At 41.8% G+C, this 21791-nt stretch overlaps 1 protein-coding gene across 1 annotated transcript in view; it reads right to left on the bottom strand.

Moving 5' to 3' along the window:
- The window catches only part of FAM171A1 (family with sequence similarity 171 member A1), a 409935-nt gene that overhangs the window by 180631 nt on the left and 207513 nt on the right, over positions 1-21791 (bottom strand). Inside the window, exon 5 of the mRNA XM_069211592.1 lies at positions 11368-11544. Within this exon, the coding sequence (XP_069067693.1) occupies positions 11368-11544 (177 nt within the window). The remainder of the gene's footprint in view (positions 1-11367; positions 11545-21791) is intronic.

The following is a 21791-nucleotide window of genomic DNA, read 5'->3' on the forward strand; positions in this document are numbered from 1 at the left end:
GTTCTCTGCATAACTGGGTCCAGGAAAGGCCGTCCTTTTAGGACATTGCTGGTGTTCCACCATTGCAAAGAGTGGCAAATGTGACAACTGATTAACACTAGATCCTCTAATTGACCCTCCACTTCAGACCATTGGAGCGCTAAGCACTCTTGCAGCGGGTGCATGTCGAGTCTGGCATGGGGTACTATGGTTATGGATGATGCCATCATACTGAGGAGATGCACAATTGTCCTCACTGTTACTTTCTGATGAGGCTGGAACAGCGGAATAAGCATATGAAACTATTTAATTTGGGGAGCATTGGGGTAGGCTATCACTCTTTGTGAATCGAGGATGGCTCCTAAGTAGGGCTGTATTTGGAGAGGCTGGGGATTGGAGCGGATTGCATTGATGGTAATTCCGAGTTGATGAAGTAAGTTTATGGTGGCCTGAGTGTGTTGGAAGCAATGCTGACGAGGAGCGCTTTTGATGAGCCAAACGTCTAAATATTGAAAAACGTGTACGTTTTGCCTGCGCAAGTGGGCTACTTCTATTGTGAGACATTTGGTGAAAACCTGGGAGCAGTTGTGACCCCAAATGGGAGCGCCTTGAATTGGAAATGCTGCCCTTTTATTTCAAACCTAAGGTATTGGAGGTGTGCTGGGTAAATGGGAGTGTGGAAATATGCATCCTTCAGGCCAAGTGCGGTCATAAAGCTGCCTTGTTATAGTAACGGAATGGCAGCTTGAAGAGTGACCATGTGAAAGTGCTCTGAGAGAATGTATTTGTTTAGGAGTTTGGGGTCTGAGATTGGTCTCAAGGACACGTGCTGTTTGGGAATAAGGAAGTAGAGTGAAAAGAGTCCTGTGCTTTGCTGGAATGTTGGCACTGGTTCTATTGCATGGCCTTTTTTTTTTTTTTTTAAATGCCTGAACTTTCTCCTTGAGCAACTGATGATGCTCTACCAACAGTTTGTGAAGTAGAATGTTTGGAGGTGTCGAAGTGAGCTTCAGACATTAACCATGCTGAATAGTATCCAACACCCACTAGTTGGGGGTGATGTTCGACAGGAAAGAATCTTTGTAGTCCACCACTAACAGGTTTTGAGTGGTTGATGGGGATGGATGGCAAGTCAGGATTTGGTGGTGGTGGCAGAGGATTTAGTGAAACCACCCTTGCCTCTTCCCTTGGAATTATTACCCCTATAAGAGCCCCGAGGCGAACTGGTCTGTGTTCTGTGACATTGGTAGGAGGTGGAGGTCTCTGGGAAGGTGGTTTTGGATCCTCCACGATAGGAGGAACAAAAAAAAAAAACATGTTACAATGGATTCTGCAATGTCTCCATGGCCTTAGTCATTTCATTATCCGTTTTAATCTTTTCCAGGAGGATGTCGACCTGGGGGGCCAAAAAGGTGTTCCCCATGAAAAGGAAGAACAAGAAGGTTCTGTTGAACCTCAGAATTAAAACCTGACACCCCAAGCCAAGCATGTCTTCTCAGGAGGACGCTGGAATTTATACCTCTAGGTGCAGTGTCAGCAGCATTGAGGGCACAGCAAACTGTAGTGTTGGATATGAGCTTTCCCTCGGAGGCAATGTAGTATGCTTGTTTTTGTGTGCTCTCCTGAGATATGTTGGAGAATCTCCTTCATCTTGTCCCCATGAAACCTGTCATAACGTGATAAGAGTCAACTGAGTTTGCGATTCTCCAGTGGTGGGCAGATTGTGCATCGACCATTTTACCTACCGCATCTATTTTCTTGCTTTCCTTTTCTGATAGGGGCGTGTCACTAGATCTTTGTGAGTTAGCCCTCTTAGGGACTGTAGCCACCACTAGGGAGTCAGGTGGAAGTTGACCTTTCATTCATGTAGGATCGATGGGTGATGGCTTGTATTTTTTGTCTATCCTGGGTGGGATGACTCTGGACTTGACAGGGCCCAGGGCCATTAAAATAGCTTGTGTGTACCTGAGCATACCTTTTAACATTGGCAGCTATTGTGTCGAACACTGAGCAGAGGAGAGCATTTCAAATAAATGATCATCTTTTAAAGGCTGCGTGTGTTGTGGGACCCTGTGGAATGTAGCCACCCTCCCTATTAAGTCACGGTAGGTGGTAGTGTTGTTGGGGGGTTGGCTCGATTTAGATCTGGGTCTGTTTTTGTTTGCATGTCATCCTGCTCTGGGATGGAATATTGGTAATCATCACTCCCAGTCCCCTTTGTGTGAATGTAGGAGACCCTGAGGTGAGTCTGTTGTGGCGTGAACAGGCGAAAGAGGTGGTGATGGAGCGTATTTGGCACTGGTGGAGGACTGATGCACAGTGGATTGGCACCTTTTCTTTTTTTTTTTGAGGAATGGGAACTGCTATGGCTTTCTCAAAAGGCAATTATCTCTTTGCTGATTGAACCCCTGTATGAGGCGGTTTGTCAATGATACAGCTAATGTACAGGTGTAACAATATGTGCTTATGGCGCGAGTCCAAATCGTGCTGTTTTTATTTTTAGAACTGGTTCCACTGGCTTTAAAGGATGCTTCGAAAACGTACAAGTTTTCGGTTCGGATGTGGATTTCTACACAGGAATTTTCGGTGCCAATGGTTTTGGATCTGAGGCTGACTTTTTAGGTGCTAAGGTGGAATGGTGTTTGCATGCCAAAGTTATCGTATCTGATGATCGGCTGGATTCCAAAGTAGTAGGCTTAGAATCGGGACGTGCAGTTGAAGCTGTTTTTTTTTTTTTTTTTTTTTAGATGCAGAGGCTGGGTGAGTCTGAAACAGCTGGTGCATGTTGTTCATGCCCCGGAGGCAGTGGTGACCCAAAGCCAGCATCTGGTCGATCAGGGTAGGCAGGTGACGCTTTAGATACGTGGTGTGTTTGGGGTGGAGGCACAGGTGTGGGTTTGGGGGGGTGGGTGGGACCAGTACTCATAGGTTGCCCAGGGGTGATATCTTGCATTTCCATGTTGGAACTGGAGCTGTCCTCATGGCAGAAAGTGCCCTTGTCAGCAGCAGGTGGGTGGGCCTGTACCTCTTTCCTGGATCTTCTGAACCAAAGAGGTCTGATGTTTCTTCGGTGCTGCACCAAGACATCTCTAAGCATCGAGCTCTTCAATCTCTAGCCATTTTCTTTGAATGAAAAGACCTGCAGGCCTCACAGGTCGCTTCTTGCTGGGGGTGGAGGGGAAGGCACAAGTTACACACCTGATGGAGATTGGTGCATGGAAACTTGGGTGTGGCATCAAGGACGAAAACAGAAAGACGTCCATTCCATCACTGACTGGACATATGTTGGAGGGAAACCTGCAGAGGCATTCTGCCCCAAAGGGCAAAGGTCCCACGTGGCCGCAGCTAACTTGGGTCGCCCATAGGAATTCAACGTCAATGCACTTGATTAACATAAGTAAAAGATCCATGAACAAAACAATACCAACAGTGTTTAGGAAGTACCCAATGACTGTGTCATACCAAAGAAGAGGAGCACATGTCCGAACAAGATGGCAGAAGAAAACACTAACAATGGAGTGGATTCATTCACATGCGCATTACCAGCAAGAGGAGGAGTCACTTTACTTCCTGACTTTTTTAAAAATAAAGCAACGTGCACACTTTTGAGCCTAACACTAGATGGCGGAATTATGCTAAACGTGTGTCTCCACAGCCATACATGCCTTAAACATTATTGTTCTTTACTCAAATACAAGATAAGGCTCTCCGAAAACCTATCAGAATGGATGTAATGGTCACAATGTAAAATTTATAAGCCATTCAAATTATTAAATTATGCTGAGGGTGGCAGCCATGCTCAGAAGGTGCTTGGGGGAGGATGAACCTTTGCCTCAACCCCACAGATATTTCACTGTTTTCTAGCCTTTTCCCTCTTGACTTTTTATTTTTAAAGACACCGGCCTGACAAATGAGCACAGACTCTACCTTAGTCCCTGCTGTCTATTCACGGGCAAGGCTGATGAGTAACTGATTCTGCACCAGCTCCGATGACCTTAGAGGACCTAATCAACATGCCTATCTCCAGCATTACAAGCCTAACAAAGAGGGGTCTGCTGCTGGCTGCCATACTGGTCTGCCTTTTATGGACACTGAATGCAATGTCACAACAGGTTTGTACCTAACTCGAACTGTCCGGTGTCCTAAGCCTTAAGATTTAACAGAATCACATCTCGAGCCATCCCTCACTTCGAGGATCTGACAATCATTGTTAGAAAAACACATTACCAGGTTGCTGATGCAACTTTATTTAAAATAAATAAGCCCAATCCATTAAGCACGTAAATCAAATTACCGTCAGAGAATCATCTTTACAAGGGTGAGCCCCCCTTGTGAGTGATTCACAAGGGTGAGCCCCCCTTGTGAGTGATTCACAAGGGTGAGCCCCCCTTGTGAGTGATTCACAAGGGTGAGCCCCCCTTGTGAGTGATTCACAAGGGGGGGGATGTGTTTGAGTAAACACCTACCTTCCAAGTTTCCATTTTGTGGACAGGGTAAAAGGTGCTGCAATGCAGGGTGAGCAATTACCACTAAGTGAACATGGGCGGAGCAGTGATCGCTTAATTCTCAAGAACATTACTCGTGACATCAAGTCTCTCTCTGAGCTCTGGGACCACATCCTGCCAGCTACCCCGCATAGGCCACGGTCTTGTGTCTCAATCACAAATCCTGCAAAGTCTATAAAATGCATGCAGGTCTGGTGCGTTCTCATGTGTATGCAAGTCTCACACCTCAAAAGTAGTAGGGTTGAAATCAGCACTACACATACAGCTCAATGGTGCCAATCTGTATGGTGGGAGAAGGGCATTAGTCCAGATCCTTCGCCTTGCATAGAATGCAGGGGTACATGTCAGAAGTAGGTTCATGGGGCATGCTGGGTTTTTTGGGGCCTTTTCTTAGCTTCATTTCCACCATCCTTTCACTTTCACAAAACGCATCGACACACAGCAACTTCAGAGGGCCTCTGCAATTTCTCAGATTAAGAACAATGTTGTAGGAGGAATGATATTGAGTTTTAGATTCCTTTAACACAGCTTCGAAGCATGAAACCCGGCACCAAAACGAATAATTGTATTCAACTTTCCACAATATTTGTCCCATCGTTACATTTAGAAAGTATGGGCAGTGTGTTCTGCTGCCAACATAAAAGTTGTCAGGATTCAGGAAATGTGCCTTGGATAAGCAAAATTCTATATAACCTAGCATTGTACAGATCTGCAATGATTAATTAAAAAGAGCTTTATTGAAACTTATCTTTCGCGCACCACTGTTTTTGCAACAGTAGAACAAGCAAACAGGACCACTTACGTTTACTAATTCCGTCTCACAGAAATCATATATCCAATAACAGAATATTGTGAAGGCCCGGCATAGATTTCCCATTGTTATTCACAATGCTTAGGAGATGCAAGCAAATAGTGGCGTAGAGGGAACTCATTGCTGTTTTATCATGCTTCCACACGTCGTAAGAGTCTTTGTGAATAACGTTGTTGGTAATCTTGGTATAAACTTGTGCACAAATGTATTGATTAAAGTGCAACATTTGGGCCCTTGATTTGTTTTTGGGACTGTTGCTTCTGGTTTAAAATTAAATAAAAACAATTGGGTAGGACAGCATTTTCTGGTCCATGCTCAAGGAGGAACACCAACCGTAACAGCAAACAGCCTCTCTCCCAGTACTTCACCCAAACTGGCAGCCATAATTTACCTTTCACTGAGGGTGGCTCTTCTGCGTTACTTCTTATACAGTGATTGGACAATGGAATACACTTCAATTTCCTAAATACCAACTTTCCCCACCTTTTTACCCTGAGAAATATACCTGCAGCACAAACTGTACTGCAGATACTGCTTTAACAATCATGTCAAGATGCACATGCTAGACATATGCCACTGCAGCAAGGGTAGTGAAGCAAAACTCGCCTACCTGAAGCACATCAACCTTTGGCAAACTATATGGTTAGAACTAGTGCTACCAATTCACACTCTTGGCAATAGGTTGAGAAACGAGCATTGGCAAAGCTAATGTGTTGCATCTTTATAGTGAAATTGCCTGGCTTTGCCAGTGTTTTTAGAGTATTGTTAAAAAAAGTGAAAATACTTTTAGCAGAAATTAGAAAGAGCAAGGAAGTGTCGGAAAGTAAAAGGAGAAGCTTTCCAAGGCTCACTACAGGATTCAGCCATTTGCCCCTCTTCGGTGGTACCTCTGGGGGCAGATTTATGGGCCTCCCGGAGAAGTGTTATGCAAAGTACAGAAGATGGTCCTTCCCCAGCGCCATCAAGGCCCTTGAGTGCCAAAGCTTGTGCTTTTATGCAGACAAGAGGGGAGAAAAAAAAAAAAAAACCCTTAAAGCCATACCCCAGAAGAAATATTCCTGTACTTTTACAGATGAGTTGGGAGAGGTGTGGAGCAACCAGGGGGGGGGGGGGGGGGGGGGGGGGGAGAGAGGAGAGAGAGAGAGAGAGAGAGAGAGAGGGGGGGGGGGGGGGAGAGAGGAGAGAGAGAGAGAGAGAGAGAGAGAGAGAGAGAGAGAGAGAGAGAGAGAGAGAGAGAGAGAGAGAGAGAGAGAGAGAGAGAGAGTGTGTGTGTGTGTGTACACACGCGGGGGGAGGGGTGGATCACCAGACAAGGGAGAGAGCTAGAAAACACATGCACTCTCATGAAGTGCTGGGGGGAAAAAAGCAGTGGAAGGACACGTCTGCCAATCAAAATCATTTTAAATTGGCTATGCTCCAAGGAGGGTGCCAACAATAAGAGGAAGGCAAGACATCAAAAAAGAAGCAAGCAAATTAACCAACAATAGAGCCAAACAATGTGGACTGCAAGTACGCTAAGTTCAGAATAGGGCTTTAACAACCAGATAGTTTGCACTGCCGTGAGGTTGGACCTAAAAATAGAAACTATTGCAATTCGCCATCGATATTTGGACATTGAAAATGATTGCAAAGTAAACAAAATCACATATGAGCAATGTACACGGCAAGCAGGTGGGAAAAATAAAGATTACGACTTCATTGATTTATTTTGGATAAATTGCTCTACTACAAAACACACACCTGTTTTATAAACCGCTTTATAAAAATTTGATCCCTAGAGCGGTTTCCAGATTAAATTACGGAGATGGCTGCCATCAGTCGTTTACTTTAGAACACTGGCTATATTAGGCAAAGCGTCAGCGCAAAAAGACCATTAACGTCGTGAACGGACGAGCTATTGAATACATAACAAGTCATTAAAGCAATCCACATTGTGCCTTTACTCTAGTGGGCTTTTGGCAAAGAGATAACCGCACGTTCAGTAAAGTCTTTCTGCTAATGAGGATGTAGGGCTAATTTTCAAAGTATCCCCCTCAGAATTCAAACTATACTTAAATCAATTAGGAAGGGAAAGGCAATGAGTTTACAATCCGCAATCAATGAGTCCACTGAAACAAAAACGAAGACAGATCTAACTTGGGAAGAGTGAGACACACGTTGCAGTTAATTTGAACATGACTGTTCTTAAAACAGGCAGAGCTGAATAAATAGCTACATACTAAGGCAGGCTGAGGAGATGTAAAACTGTTATTTGGTTACATTTATATTGGTAGAGCAGGAGACTACAGAGGAAAAGGAATGTGAATACTTCTAGCAAGTGGTTACAAACCTTAGCTAAATAAAACACAAATTACCATATAGCAAATCGCTTCAGACAAACGTTTGTGAGAGCTAAACAGGCTGGAATGGGCAGCTACATAAATGCGAAAACGGGGTCAATTCAGAATGAGTATACCTTATTCACTGAGGTCTTAAAGAGTCTCACAGGGGAAAGTTATAACCAATCCCGTTATATATTCCTCTCTGTCATGCAATTCATGGATCCTCAGTCACAGCCCATTCTAATTAGCATAAATGTCTCAAGAGCCTCCGGACCGACACATATGTTGGTTAATAGTTTGGTTAACCCCTTTGCCCATAGTGTTCCAAAGCCTGGTAGCTTGGAAATCCAGCAAAATGCCACAATATTTTCGGCAATCAAAAGGCTGGTTGATCAAGTGAGAGGAGGCTGACTGAAGAGCTCTGACTGGCAGACCATTGGTTGATAATGTTAAGCTTTCATCTCAGGTGGGTTTACGCATGACGCACAGTCTCTATGGTTTAATTTTGGACTACATTAGGATACAGTGTAGTGCTGTAAGTGGTTGGTTCAGTCCTGTTTCTGCATGATTATGCAGAACGAAACTAATTTTGAAACTACTGAAACCTATCAATTACCTTTTGCTGGGAATCAAGTGTAGTTTTCAATACTTCTGTCCAAGTGCACCATCAGCAACATTGTATTTAGCACCACTGAATGATCCAATTGGAAATGTATAAGGATTTTCTCGAGAACGTCAAGGAGAAGACTGATTTTGTAGTTTTTGGCATTTTACTAAGCAGATAATGGAGTTACAAACAGATTGCCCAATCCAACCTGGGTGTATTTGTGGATATATATCAATACCAGGATCACGGACTTTGGCCAATTAGGCAGAGACACCTGGCTTTGAACTGGAACAAGTAAACTATTCATTTGGTGAAATTGGTATGACCTACAGTTTGCTCTCCAAATCATGTTGTCATATGAGCAACAAGCATACATTTGTCAGCTAAAACAAAGAGGCTGCAATAGTTGTGCTAAGACACAAATCAATGTTGAATAGCCTTGGAGAATGGTAACCATTGCCACAATTTAACGGTTGTAATTTGTAGGAAATTATATACTACTAAACATGTCTTTAGAGCAAAATTATTACTATGAAGAAAACTCTTCCCTTCGTTCATCATCAAATAGTTCCAAGGAGAGGCCCTTATACCCATTCTCTATACCCTTGCTTGACATTGTCAAGGACTCCACAAGCTAAGGACCTTTTTTTAGGTGATCGTAAGACAGGCCAGATCCTTCCTTGCTAGGGAAACTATCCCAGAACTCAGCCCACCTCACCAATTTCCACCCTGTTACCCATTTTCTATTCTTAGCTTTATAGGGAAAGTCATCAAGAAAGCATTTGCCACACGGCTATAGGAGCACGTCATCAAGAAAAGTTTTCAGCAGGACTACCAATCAGGATTCAAAGCACACTGCAGCATTGAGCCTTCAAGTGTTCAAGAAGTGGAACATCACCCTTTTCCTGTCCCATGACTGCAGTAGCCTTCCATAATCTATGATGCACCTTTGAGCAACAGTCTGAAATAACACAGAAACTGTCTAGATATTACTGCCACCTTACCTCACCAAATGAAACCAGCTCATGCAACAGGCGCCACAAGATCAGAGTCATTTCCTGTCTCATGTAGAATATTCCATGGCACCATCCTTTCTCTCATCATCTTTAACCTCTATAGGGAATCCCGCAGTCCCACTCTTGGAAATGGCAGCATCAAGATCAGAATTCAGATCCAGCTGACAGACCATGCAAAACTTGTGGGATTCACCTTCAACATAGACCTCTCATTCAAGCAATACATTGGAAGATAGAGGCAGCTTTGTTCCAACATGCAATCTTGAAGAAAATTAAGCTGTTCCTCCCAGAATACCACTTCAGAACAATCATACAATCTTTAGTCCTCTTCCATTTTGATAAAGGCACCAAAATGATCAGTGGATAATATCCTATGCACAGCCGAAAGATATGTTACATGCAGCAGAACAGCTTAAAATAATTCAACCACATAATTTCCAAGTTAAAAGACCTACACTGGCTCCAGTGTCCAGCCACATCACTTTTCAAGTCCTCAAGAACAAGACCCCACTTTACCTGGCAAACAAGCTAGTCATATCTGGGGAACAACATCAAACGAGTAGTCTTGATATCACCACATTAGACTGGAGTAAACAAACTGGAAGAAGAGATAGGCCATAAAGCAAGCCTTCTCCATTCATACTCCCAGAATGTGGAATAGCATCTCTACCAACATCAGATCAGCACCAACTCATAGTTCTAAAAACAAAGGTGCAAATACACATCTTCAAGGAGCATTATCCCTGATCTTCCCAAATTATTGAATCTTCCCATTAGTTACGCTTCATTTTCAGCACTCCATTGCTCTTGAGCTACGTTCGCTCTCTACCAATATTAACACATGTATACATAAAATAACTTGTAACTGGTCTTATTATGCACACTTTCACCATAGATGCTCAAAGGCACGAGTGAAATGAAGATAAGAGCCCAACTTGTTTAATGTTGGGTGTTAAACCGGAAACAACCAACTCTTCAGGGCCTTCTCGAATGTCTGAAGATAGTGTTCTTGGTGTATGATCAAGGGGCATGCTTCCATTTAAACTCCGCACCAAAGAAAACCTTGCTGTCAATGCTGAATCATTACATTGTTGGGACTTCTAGAAGAAGTTATTCACTTGATCTTAGGAATGGAAGTGGGTTGCAACATTCAAAACTAGTTGTGTGTGTAGTTTGTTGATTGTGAAATGTAGCCTTTTCAATTAAGGGCAAGGACTTGAATGCAATTTTTTGGTCAGTGAGCTTCCAGTGAAGAGGGTCCAGAGATGGTGGCACATGGTCACGTTGGTCTCAATACCATATAGGCTGCAGCATTTTCACTACGCTGTAGACAGAGGAAACAGTGAGTAGGGATCTCTAATTAAAGTGCTTAGCAAAAACCAATGGGACTGGAGTTACAGGTGTTCATGATCAATATTTTGGGTGGAAACCAAAAGCAGTGAAATATCCTTTACAACACGAATAATGAGGAAGCAAGAAGTAACAACTGCATTTATTTGTATAGTAAGTGTGAACTCAAACGTTACACAGAGGTTCTTCACTTAAGAGGCTGGTAGAGGAATAACACCTAGCTCAATGGCTATGGAATGTTGGTGAAAGGTAGTAGGCATGCTAGGGGTGAAAATCTCAGTCATCCCCCATTTAGTTTTAGTTGGCTCCTAACCATCAATTTTTCAACAGATTGTTAACAGTTCTACAGATTTTAAGCACTGATCTTTAAAGTGCGATCTTTAGAAAGGTCTGTGTTCTTGGCACAAATGAACGTGTAGCTGAACAACTAGATCAAGACAGTCAAATAGAAGGATGTAAAGACTGAATAACAAACGAGAAGGAATTGAACCGTGTGGTACAACACAAGATCTGTCCCTGGGTAGAAGACAAAGAAAATAAAGCGATTCTCATATGTGAGAGCTTCAGAAATCCTGAAACCAAGCCAAAGCAGAACCCTTAACACCAAAGGGAAAAAAGCTACTTTCTAGTCAACAATTGCACTACAATATCAAAATTTAAGAAAAGTAATACATGTTTTGAGCATTTAGCAAGTACATACAAATACAAAATAAATTAGCAAAATGAAGACTGGACTGAAAAAAATGTGGCGTACAGAAAGCTAAAAATATAATCTTACCAAATTTTTGGTCAAATCTCCATGCTGGGACATGAGCATTGTGTTTGAGATTACTGTTACTTGGGAGAGGCACGGTGACGTGAATGGGCCCATTCACTAGGACTTCAGTCCCATCACTGTTCAGCAAATGCACACTCACGGCAGTCACAGGGGTCAGGTCATATCGGGTGTTATTCCCTGCAACATAAAACACACGCTTTGGAGACAAAGGTATCACCGTGGTACAATACACTTTATAACAGCCTGGAGCATGGTTTCAGAAGGCAACACACTGTAAGCACGCCAAGAAGATCATCTTTTTTTTTTTTTTTTAAAGAAATAAAACATTGGTTGACTGTCTTCTCCAAATAACATCTTGTTAGCAATGTGGCAACCATGTCACAACAAAACAACCAGTTTATCATCCAATTAACTTTTAAATGAAGGAGAAGACGTATGAGACGTGTATGCCAGTTCAGGATATGTAACGCAAACCCAGGAAACTGGTGCAAAATTCTCAACATTCTTAAAAACAAGATACCTAAGGCAGACTGTAGTAAGAGGTTTACAAAAACAACTACACATTTCCAAGCATACAAATTTACAAGAGCAATAAAAAGGCTGTCTTTAAGATTGTTTAAAGGTGTAAGAGACAATGAAGCAAAAATAAACTTGGGTAACTTTGGTTACTGGGTACTATCTGGCCTGGAAGTGTTGTAAGCTTTTTGTGATAAGAAGGGATTGTGTCCATTTGTCTTGTGTTGCACAGCTAGTCGGTGTATCTGGAGCTAAGCATTAATCACTATAATGACACTTATGGTTCGATTCATTAAAGCATTTACACTTTTGAGAAGCAGTAGTGCTAGAGTTCTCTTTTACGTACTCTTACATGCCTTAGTGTATCAGCCTAAAATGCCCATCTCCTTATTAGTAAACATGCACAGGGCACGGTTCTGTTTGTAGTAACTGAAGCAGAATATTTCCTGAATATTCAAATGTTATTCCTATTTTACATGTTTTGGGGCCAATGCAGAGCCACATAAGAGAACGCAGAACAGTACCACAGGAATACTACCTTAAGTACTCGAAAATGCCTTGATCAATAAGCCCCTTAATATTGTGCTATATAAACTTTGCCAATCGAGGCTCAATCAATGTTTTTCTTTGTAGTGGTTACCAACTTCCTCGATGAACAATTTTTTTTTTTTTTTTTAACCACGGACACAATGGGAAGCAACCAAATGGATTAGTAAACATGTTTCTTCTATGCACTAACAATTTGATTTTCCAATAATTGCCCATTTCCAAATTGCGCTATAAGGGACAATTGAGATGAATGTGTGCCCCCCTGTTTCTGCAGCTAATACATTGTTGTCATGTTGTCCATCCTTATAATTATGTGTGTGTGATTTGTGGTTGGAGTGCTTTGATTGCTAAGAACACTGCCAACAATTCCAAGTGATTTATGTGGGAAGTCTCCCTGAATTGTAAGGTTGTTGAGATGGGCTCCCCAACCTGTCATTGATGCATCTATGGTGATTACGGTCTGATGCACTGGGTCCTGAAATAGCTGCCCCTTTGATAAGTTGATGTGATTCCACCATTGCACGGAGTTGTAAGTCTAGCGGTCCAACAACAGTAGATCGTGAAGTTGACCCTGTGCTTGAGACCATTGTTGTGAGACACACTGTTGGAGGGGTCTCATGTTTAGGCGTGCATTGAGAACTATTGCTACGTATGATGCCATTACTCCCACCAAAAGCTTCATGATAAATTTTACTGTGCAAGTTTGATTGAATTGTAATTGGGATATAAGAGTGTGGAATGCTTGAATTTGTTGTGGATTTGGGTAGGCTAGTGCTGACTGAGTGTTCAGAATTGCTCCCAGATACGGTTGAATTTGTGCTGGCTGAAGGTGAGATTTCTGGTAATTAATTGTGAACCCTAGCATGTGTAGGGTATCTATTGCGTATTGTGTGTGTTGTTGACAGGTTTGACTGGTGCTGGCTTTTATGAGCCAGTCATCCAGATAGGGAAAGACATGTATGTACTGTCTTCTGAGATATGCTGCAACCACTGCTAGGCATTTTGTGAATACCCAGGGTGCTGTTGTTGCTCCAAAGGGTAGAACTTTGAATTGATAGTACTTGCCTGCTATCACAAACCTTAAGTACTTGCGGTGTGCTGGATAGATAGGAATGTGGAAGTAAGCATCTTTTAGATCTAATGCGGTCATGTAGTCTTGTTTTTGTAACAAGGGAATGACATCCTGTAGAATGACCATATGGAAATGCTCTGAGAGAATGTACTGATTGAGAGGTCTGAGATCGAGGATTGTCTGAGAGTACCATCCTTTTTTGGTTTGAGGAAGTATAGAGAATATACTCATGTCCCTTGTTGGTTGATGGGAACTACCTCTATTGCACCTTTGAGTAGAAGAGATTCTACCTCTTGTTTTAACAGAACAATGTGTTCGGGAGAAAGCTTGTGTGAATGAGGGGGAATGTTTGGTGGAGTGGAGTGGAGATGAATTCTAGGCAATAACTATTGTGGATAATTGAGAGTACCCATTCATCTGATCTAATTTGTTGCCAATGGCTGTGGAAATATTGCAGTCTTCCTCCCACAGGAGATGTGTGCTGTGTGGGGATGCAGGGGAAGTCACTGCTTTGACGGGGTGGAGGCACCTCTTGTGGCAGCAGATTTGCCTTGAGTTCTGAAAGTGTGTCCTCTATAGGAGCCCGCAAAAGATCCCCTGGGATAATATTGTTGTCCCTGTTTTTTGTTGGGAAATAGTGGCCTCTGATGTTTGGGGTTTAAAACCTCCTCTGAATTCAGGTTTACAAAAAGTGCCCAGAAAAAGATTTGTTTAAAGGGCTCCCATGGCCTTTGCTGTATCAGTCCTTTTTTAATGTTTCAATGGTGGTATCAACTTCAGGTCCAAATAGTTGCTGTTTATTAAATGGCATATTAAGGACCACTTGTATTTCAGGTTTAAATCCGGAGGACCGCAACCATGCATGCCTTCTGATCATGAGCTAATTCCACTAGCTGCAGTGTCCGCTGCACCTAGTGCACATCTAATCTGCTTGTTGGCAATAGCTTGTCCTTCTGCCACTACCTGTGAGCTCTTTTTTGGTGTTCCATAGGGAGGTACTGAAGGAACTCCTGCATCTCGTCCCAATGTGCCCTATCATACCTGGCTAAAAGGACGTGAGTTGGCAATTCTCCACTGATCTGCAGCTTGACTTGCCACTTTTGCCTGCTGCATCAAATTTGCGGATTTCTTTATCAGGTGGAGGAGTATCCCCTGTGGACTGGCTGTTTGCCCTTTTCCTAGCTGCACTGACCACTATGGAATCAGGTGTCAATTGCGATATGAAAACTGGGTCAGATGGTGCAGCCTTATATTTTCTTTTATCCACCCTAGGTGTTCATACCCTAGCCTTTGCTGGCTCTTTAAAAATGTCATCAGCATGTTTCAACATACCTGGTAACATTGGCAAACACTGGTATTGTTTATGTGTAGAGGAAAGAGTGTTGAATAAGAAGTCTTCCTCTATATGCTCAGAGTGCATTGGTACATTATGATGTGTGGCTGTTCTGGAAATGACCTGATTATAGGCTGTGGTGTCTTCAGGTGGAGACTGCTTTGTGGGATACAGATCAGGGTCATTAGATGGGATTGGGTCAGAATCGTACATATCCCATAGATCTATGTTATAATTACTGTCACCCATATAATCCCCATGTGAGGAAACAGGAGATTGTGTGGAAAACTGTGGGTGAAGGTGGTGGTGTGTGAGGCGGTGGAGAAGAGGGAAGGAAAGGTGAATGTGGTGGAGAAGCCTGATGCAGTCCTTGGCTTCTCCTTATGTTAAAATATCTTTGCCGGTGCAGGGCCAGTTTCCAACGTTCGTTGGAATGATAGCTTCCTCTTAGTTATAGGAGGAGGAGAGGCAATAATCTTCCCTGTATCCTTGTGGATCTGTATTCTCCTTTGATTATGGTCCAAAACCTCAAGAATTGGTCTAATGCCAGTTTCATCTGGTTCCTGTTGTGGAGATGGAACTTGTTTGCTTCCCACCAATGAATGCTCCGAAAGCTTGGTGATAGAATACTTTAAATAGGCCGAAAAAATGGTTTGAGCAGTAAATGAAAGGTTTTTTTATCCTCCGAAGAGGAGTGTGGATGTTTCGGCTCCAATGTGGTATGTAGCGGTCTAGGTTCCAAAGTGGAAGCCTCCATTCTTCGACTTGATGCTGAAACAGGCTTGGTAGTCTGTTTGGTGGAGTGAGTTTTGACCTTTTTCGGCGCCGACCTGGAGGGTCGGTCGACTATATATTGTTTTTGGGTCAGACCGTGGCCGGCAATCACTGGTGGACCCTGGGCCTTTTGTGATGTTTAAATCTGTGTTTGATGGGAAGGGGCTGGTGTACTCACATACTGCACCGCAGGAATGATTTGGCTGTCCCCATCTGAGTTGTGGTCAGAGTCTGGGATGGAGATCACAGTCTGTGCTTGTTCCTCACCGAAGATGTTGGGCGTTGGTTCCGCCGACTTCGATGCCATCTCTAGCCATCTTGCTCTTCGATCCCATAAGGTCTTTTTGGATCAGAAAGATCGGCACGCCTCGCAGGTATCTTCTTTGTGGTCCACTGAAAGGCAGAGGTTACACACCGAGTGATGGTCGGTGTAGGGTAATTTTTGCATGGCACCAAGGGCAGAATCGAAATGGAGTCCGATCCATGAGCCTTTGACACAGTAAGCCTAAGAAGGGTGCGGTCGCCCAAAAGGTTGTTTAATTTGATCTAGACGCTAAAAACGGATCAAGTGTAGTCAGAAATGCATATGAAAACGATACAGATGTTGAAGGAAAAGATAGAGAAGTTAAGATAGTACCGAAACTGAGATCTACCGGAGCAAGAGGGAACACGTCCGAACCAACAATCTAACAAAAGACTCAATGCCCATGCGCACTATCACGGAGAGGAGTCACTTCTTCCCAAGTAGCAGCCTGACCAAAGCTATGTGCACTTGTATGCAAACACTGGCACGCCATAAGACAGTGCTAAAATTTAAATTAATTTATTCGGGTTTACATAGCAGTAAAAGACAACGAGTTTAAGCTGAACCGGAGGCTGGCTTAAGTTGGACCAACTTTAACCAGGCTGCAGTTTCAGTTAAAACTTGGTTCATAGAGGTATTTTTGGCTAAAAAAACATTTGTTTAGAGCCAACAATGCATTCATTTATGCCTTTCAGAAATTCAACAAAATGATTCCTGACATACCTAAATGTTTTCACTACTATGGATTTCTCTACCATGAATGCAGAGAAATGCATAGTAGTAAATCTATACCTAGTGGAAGTAGAACGGGTAATCCCAGCCTTGGGTCCTGTGCACACTGTGCCACTGGAACAAAGCTATACCTGACTGATCAGTCCTAAAAAGGGCACAACTGATTCTTGGGTTGTTGTGTTTTAATTCAAGGAGGACCTGGCCTGGCAGTCTGGGTTGGACTGTTCTGATTGGAGCAGGGTCAAAACTTATTTGCATATGGTGGGTCCAAACTAAGAAGGCATGAGGTACAAAATAATGATGGACCAGAATGCAGCCTGGAGTAATTACCAGCGGCTGGGGTTATTTCAAGCTTTTCACCCATCAGCCTTTGGTGCACCACTTTGTCATCAGCTTGATCATTGTGAAGTGCTGCAGATTATGTTGATGGTACCACTGCACTTCACATGGACGTATCAAAGATTCCACGGCAGTCAGCTACATAGGGGAAGGATGCAAAGAAATCAAAAGTACCCAGTGACTGACAGGTACACACTGGTGTGTTAGTATAGTGGGTTGAACGAGTTTATGGGGCTTCTGGTACAATGCCCGAAAATGCTTAGGAAATGCCTTGGGGTTGGTTGGTTTCAGTGAGGAGGAAAAGCGATATCCTAGCAGCATTCTGAACAACAGGAAAAGATCCACAAGGTTTCGGAAATATATTGCAGTGCAGTCTAGAAGCGAGGGTGGTTATTCCTTATGGGCAGCAATTTTTGAGAGGTGGGCCCGCTAAAGGCAAATGGTTAACTTGAGAGCATAACTTCTCAGTAGGTATCGCTTGACAGTGCCGCCTTTGCCAGACCTTATGTGATCAAAAATGAGCTTTCACTAGTACTGCAGGTAAGGACTGTGGCTCTGCTCAGATTTTATTTCATCTGAGAACAGCTTCTGATTTGACAAAAGCTATGTGCTTCCACGGAAATAATGCTTATCCTGCAACCAGCTGTGATCATTTGTTTATCCAACTGCTTGAGCCAGGCTCTTTTTCAAGTCAACCTGTTGCATTTGAACTCTGTTCATGCTAGTGTGATGGCTGGCGCTTGCCCTTTAAGGTCGCATAAATGCCACTGTAATGGTATTAACCAACTTTTCCTAAATTATTATGGGGTTTGTTCTTCTCTGGGTGCCATGTGTGAAGGTTTACGCACATTATGGCAGGGATTTATTGAATATGGTGGTCAGCAAATGACTAAGGCTATAACCTTGATCTGTTTACTATTAACCATTATGATGAAGTAATTGGGACTGACTTGTTTATTGTGAAAAGGAATTGTTAAAAGTCAGTTTGCATTAAACATGAGAGGTATTTTGTTGGATGGAACCTCAGTTTACTAGACTAAGCAAGGAAAACATAGAAGATTTGCAAAGTGATAATTCTCATTAGGTCTTCTGAGGAGACCTAGTATTTTGCTATGCCGGCTGTAATTTTCCTTACATGTCTAATTTTGTGACTAAGTATTATGGTTGCATTGTTGGAAAGCCTACACTCAAAAGAGTAGGCCTAAATTGATAATGGTGACAAGCTTATGATAAAGACTACAGGCATGATTTGTTCACTGGTAAAAGCTATGGCCAAAAGAACACGTCTAATCGCTCCATTATAAAACGTCATGACAAAATCAGTAGCCTTGGCTTGTTTATTTTGAAAAGCATTTTGTAAAGCCAATAGGCCCTTAACAGTGGATTGCCATCACTGTGTAACAGGCTGTAAACTGGTAGTAGTTCATAAGAAATCTCACACATTACTATTGTATGCAATGGCTTTGGTGTTTGTCATGCCCTTTGACGAACCTTAGAGCTCAAAGATTTTCACTGTGATAATACTTGCTAGGCCCTTTTGAGAAGGGTTGTACATTTTTTGCCAACTGTAATTTTGTGCATATTTACAATTGTAACTGCATGCATGATGGTTGTTACCATATGCACACTTCTGTAAGCCTCTGCTTGTTTTGGTGCCTAACCAATGGTAAAGGTTATAGCTTTGTAAGTAAACTGGGGAAACACATGCCTTATGTCATAGGATTGGTCTGTTTATTTTGAAAATGTAAGAGAAAGCAGAAGGTCCAAATTACTTATTGTGAAAAGCATGTGCAAAAGGCAACAGATATTCCATTGTGGATTGTTATTACACACTGTGGTCAATGCACTGCTTCACTAACTATAACGAGAGAGTTACATTTAAAAACACAGTCTCTATACTGTGAAAACCATGAAATGCTAGCCAACCATTTCAAGTCTATAATTTGTACTATGGGGTTTGCAAAGAAAACCACAAGAACAAAATGTTGAATCGAGACATGACTAAAATGAGCCTCAGCAATTACATACAAATCATAGACATTATCGTACTGAAAATACATGAATAGGAGTTTTATTTTTGCTCCATGAAGCTCAGTGTAATCCCACATCAGGTACTTTGAAGTATAGATTTAATTCCTTTTCACCACATTTAAGTCCTGGTGTATGCTTCTTTTTAAAAAAAAAAAAAAAAAACACACCATAACAAACTAAATTGTAATGAAGTATTTAAGTTAACATCCAGCGCTCCATGAAACCCAAAAAGGAATAGTAAAAAATAAAGTACAATTCATTCATGATATGTATTCAAGAGGATACAATCTGAACAAGTTCAACATTTAAAACTTTTGGTCATTTGTTGTAAGAACTCTGCATCTCCCCTTGTTCTCTTTTAGAAAACACTTACCTTATACCTCAACCACCAATGGCTATACGCCTGACCTTTCTTCTGTACCCCCAACCCATTTAATATATGTCAACTGATGATGCTTAATCAGGACACCCTTTTGACATAGTTTTTTAAACTTTTTCCTCAAGAATTAATAGTTTTAGCCCAAGCATGAATGAGTTGATCATTTGCATTTGAGGGCTTGTGTTCACACAGACTAAGGTGTTCATCCAAAATAAAGACAAAAGATTGAGACATTTTGAAATGGCAGGTTTGCAGTCAAGAATGTTCATCTTATACAACTCACTCTGAACAAGTATAGGGAAGTAGGTGGAAGATACATGGATTTCAGTATTAAGGAAGATGAGCTAGCAAGGACTGAATGTGGCCTGCTTTCTAAGCTAAGAGAAGACTATTGCAGAGTGAAGAAAATTATCAGCTAGAGATGTGCGCCATCAGGATCCCTGTGCTATAGGATGCCCAAGCCTTTAAGAAGATAAATGTATGGTCCTGTATAAAGGTAGAAAAGTGTAAGTGATATGTTGGAGCCTTGCGGTACACATGGAGGAAAATGAACTGGATTTGAGAGTCACTTATTTTGATACGTTATGATCAAGTGGTGAGATAAGATTCCAACCAGTTCAAATGATGCATCTCTTTGACTAGCTAACAGGAAGTCATTATTGATGGTGTTGATCATTGAGTTCAGTTGAAAGATTTAGTAGAATTGGCAGGCTAGAGTCTCCATCATAAGCACACAGAAGTCATCATCAGGAGTACATTTTGAAATGGCACTTTCAGTGCTAGTTTGCTCTAAATCCAGACTGGAACTCATCCAGGTTGCTTTTGTCCTAAATGAAATACGCATACATGACCCGCTTAAACAATTCAAAAATATGATGAGGAAAAATATTCTGGCAATCTGATTTCCAACATCTTTTTGCAGAGGAGATACATGATCTATCTTCAAGCAGGCAGGAAAGAGAACTTGGGACAAAGATAGAATAATAGGTTAGTCCAGAAGAATGCAAGATGCAAACTTCATTTTCTGACTAGCATAGCAGACACAGAGAAAGAGATGTGATTACAAAATTATGCGACTGCATAAAGTGTTAAGTTCAGTACATAAAATCATTTGAAGCAAGACCAACTGAGGATGTAGACAAGGTGGGCAGGTTGTTAGGAATTAGATCAAGAGATATTTAAATGATTTGAACTACTTGTCAAATAATTCAGCAAAGTCTCACACTTAATTTCAAGGCCTATGGTGGAGAGGCTAGTTGCAGAATTTACAATTTCCAAATATTTTTGGAGCAATTTTTAGCTTAATCAATGTATATTTTCAAAGAGTTTGATTCTGCTTCAAGTATTTGTTTCTTATATGGATACATGCCAGCACAAAGGTTTTCAAAGTTGCACATGGATAGGATAGGGTTTTCTGCCTTATCCATTCTGTTAGTCTTATAGCCCCTTCTCTTCATTACGTACTTTGGAGTAAAAGGAAGCATATTTCTTCTTACCATTCATTCCCATTTAAAGAGGCAACTAAGTGTATAATGTCTCACAGTGTCACTGTCAGGGCTGTGAATACATTACATTCTTTTTTTTTTTTTACATATATTGGTATGGTGCTATCTTTGGAGTAAATTATGAATAACAAATTTTGTGAACAACAATGACGGATTAACTTAGATATTTGTACTGCAGTAAACTGCCAAACCAACTATACAGACCAGTTCTTCTCTAGACTGTCTGCATTTAACTCATGAGTCTCCTCTCTCTACATTTCAACTACATTTCACTAAAAAATTTACTGATGGTGGCAAAAATATTCAAGTGGTGCACTTTCTTGTAAAGAATCTGGAAACCAGCAAAAGGTTTGAGCAGTACCTTGCAGCAAATGTAGCCCACCTTTTTGACAGATGATATGTACAGGATGGCTTTGTATAAATATGAAGATAGTGGCACTTGAGTAATGATGAATTTCAGACTGAGACAAAGATCAGCATGGTGCAAGGTAGTGGATTTCCTATGTCCTCTCAAACATATATACATCTTTGCAGGGGGCTTTCATGGACTGATGTAAATGAGAAATTCTGGTCTTGGGTGCTGGAGGGAGCATGGGAAACCATGGAAAGCCCACAAGTGATCAAACCAGTGGTTAAAAACCTTATACTTGGTGGTGCTTAGGACAAAAGAACGGTTGTTATTCCTAGAACAAAGGCATGCTGCAAACTAAGTGAAGGATATGAATAAGCTCCTAGAGAAAATAAGCCAATGACACTGCAAACTAAATATGAAATCTCAGATTCCTTAGTAATAGCTTCTTTCTAAAGTTAATAAAAGCTATACAAATTTACAAACAAGGCAATTAAATTTTTTTGCTGACATTTCAATAAGGTAGACTAACTCAGAATAT

This window comes from Pleurodeles waltl, chromosome 10 (assembly GCF_031143425.1).
Source record: "Pleurodeles waltl isolate 20211129_DDA chromosome 10, aPleWal1.hap1.20221129, whole genome shotgun sequence".
Classification (NCBI taxonomy): domain Eukaryota; kingdom Metazoa; phylum Chordata; class Amphibia; order Caudata; family Salamandridae; genus Pleurodeles; species Pleurodeles waltl.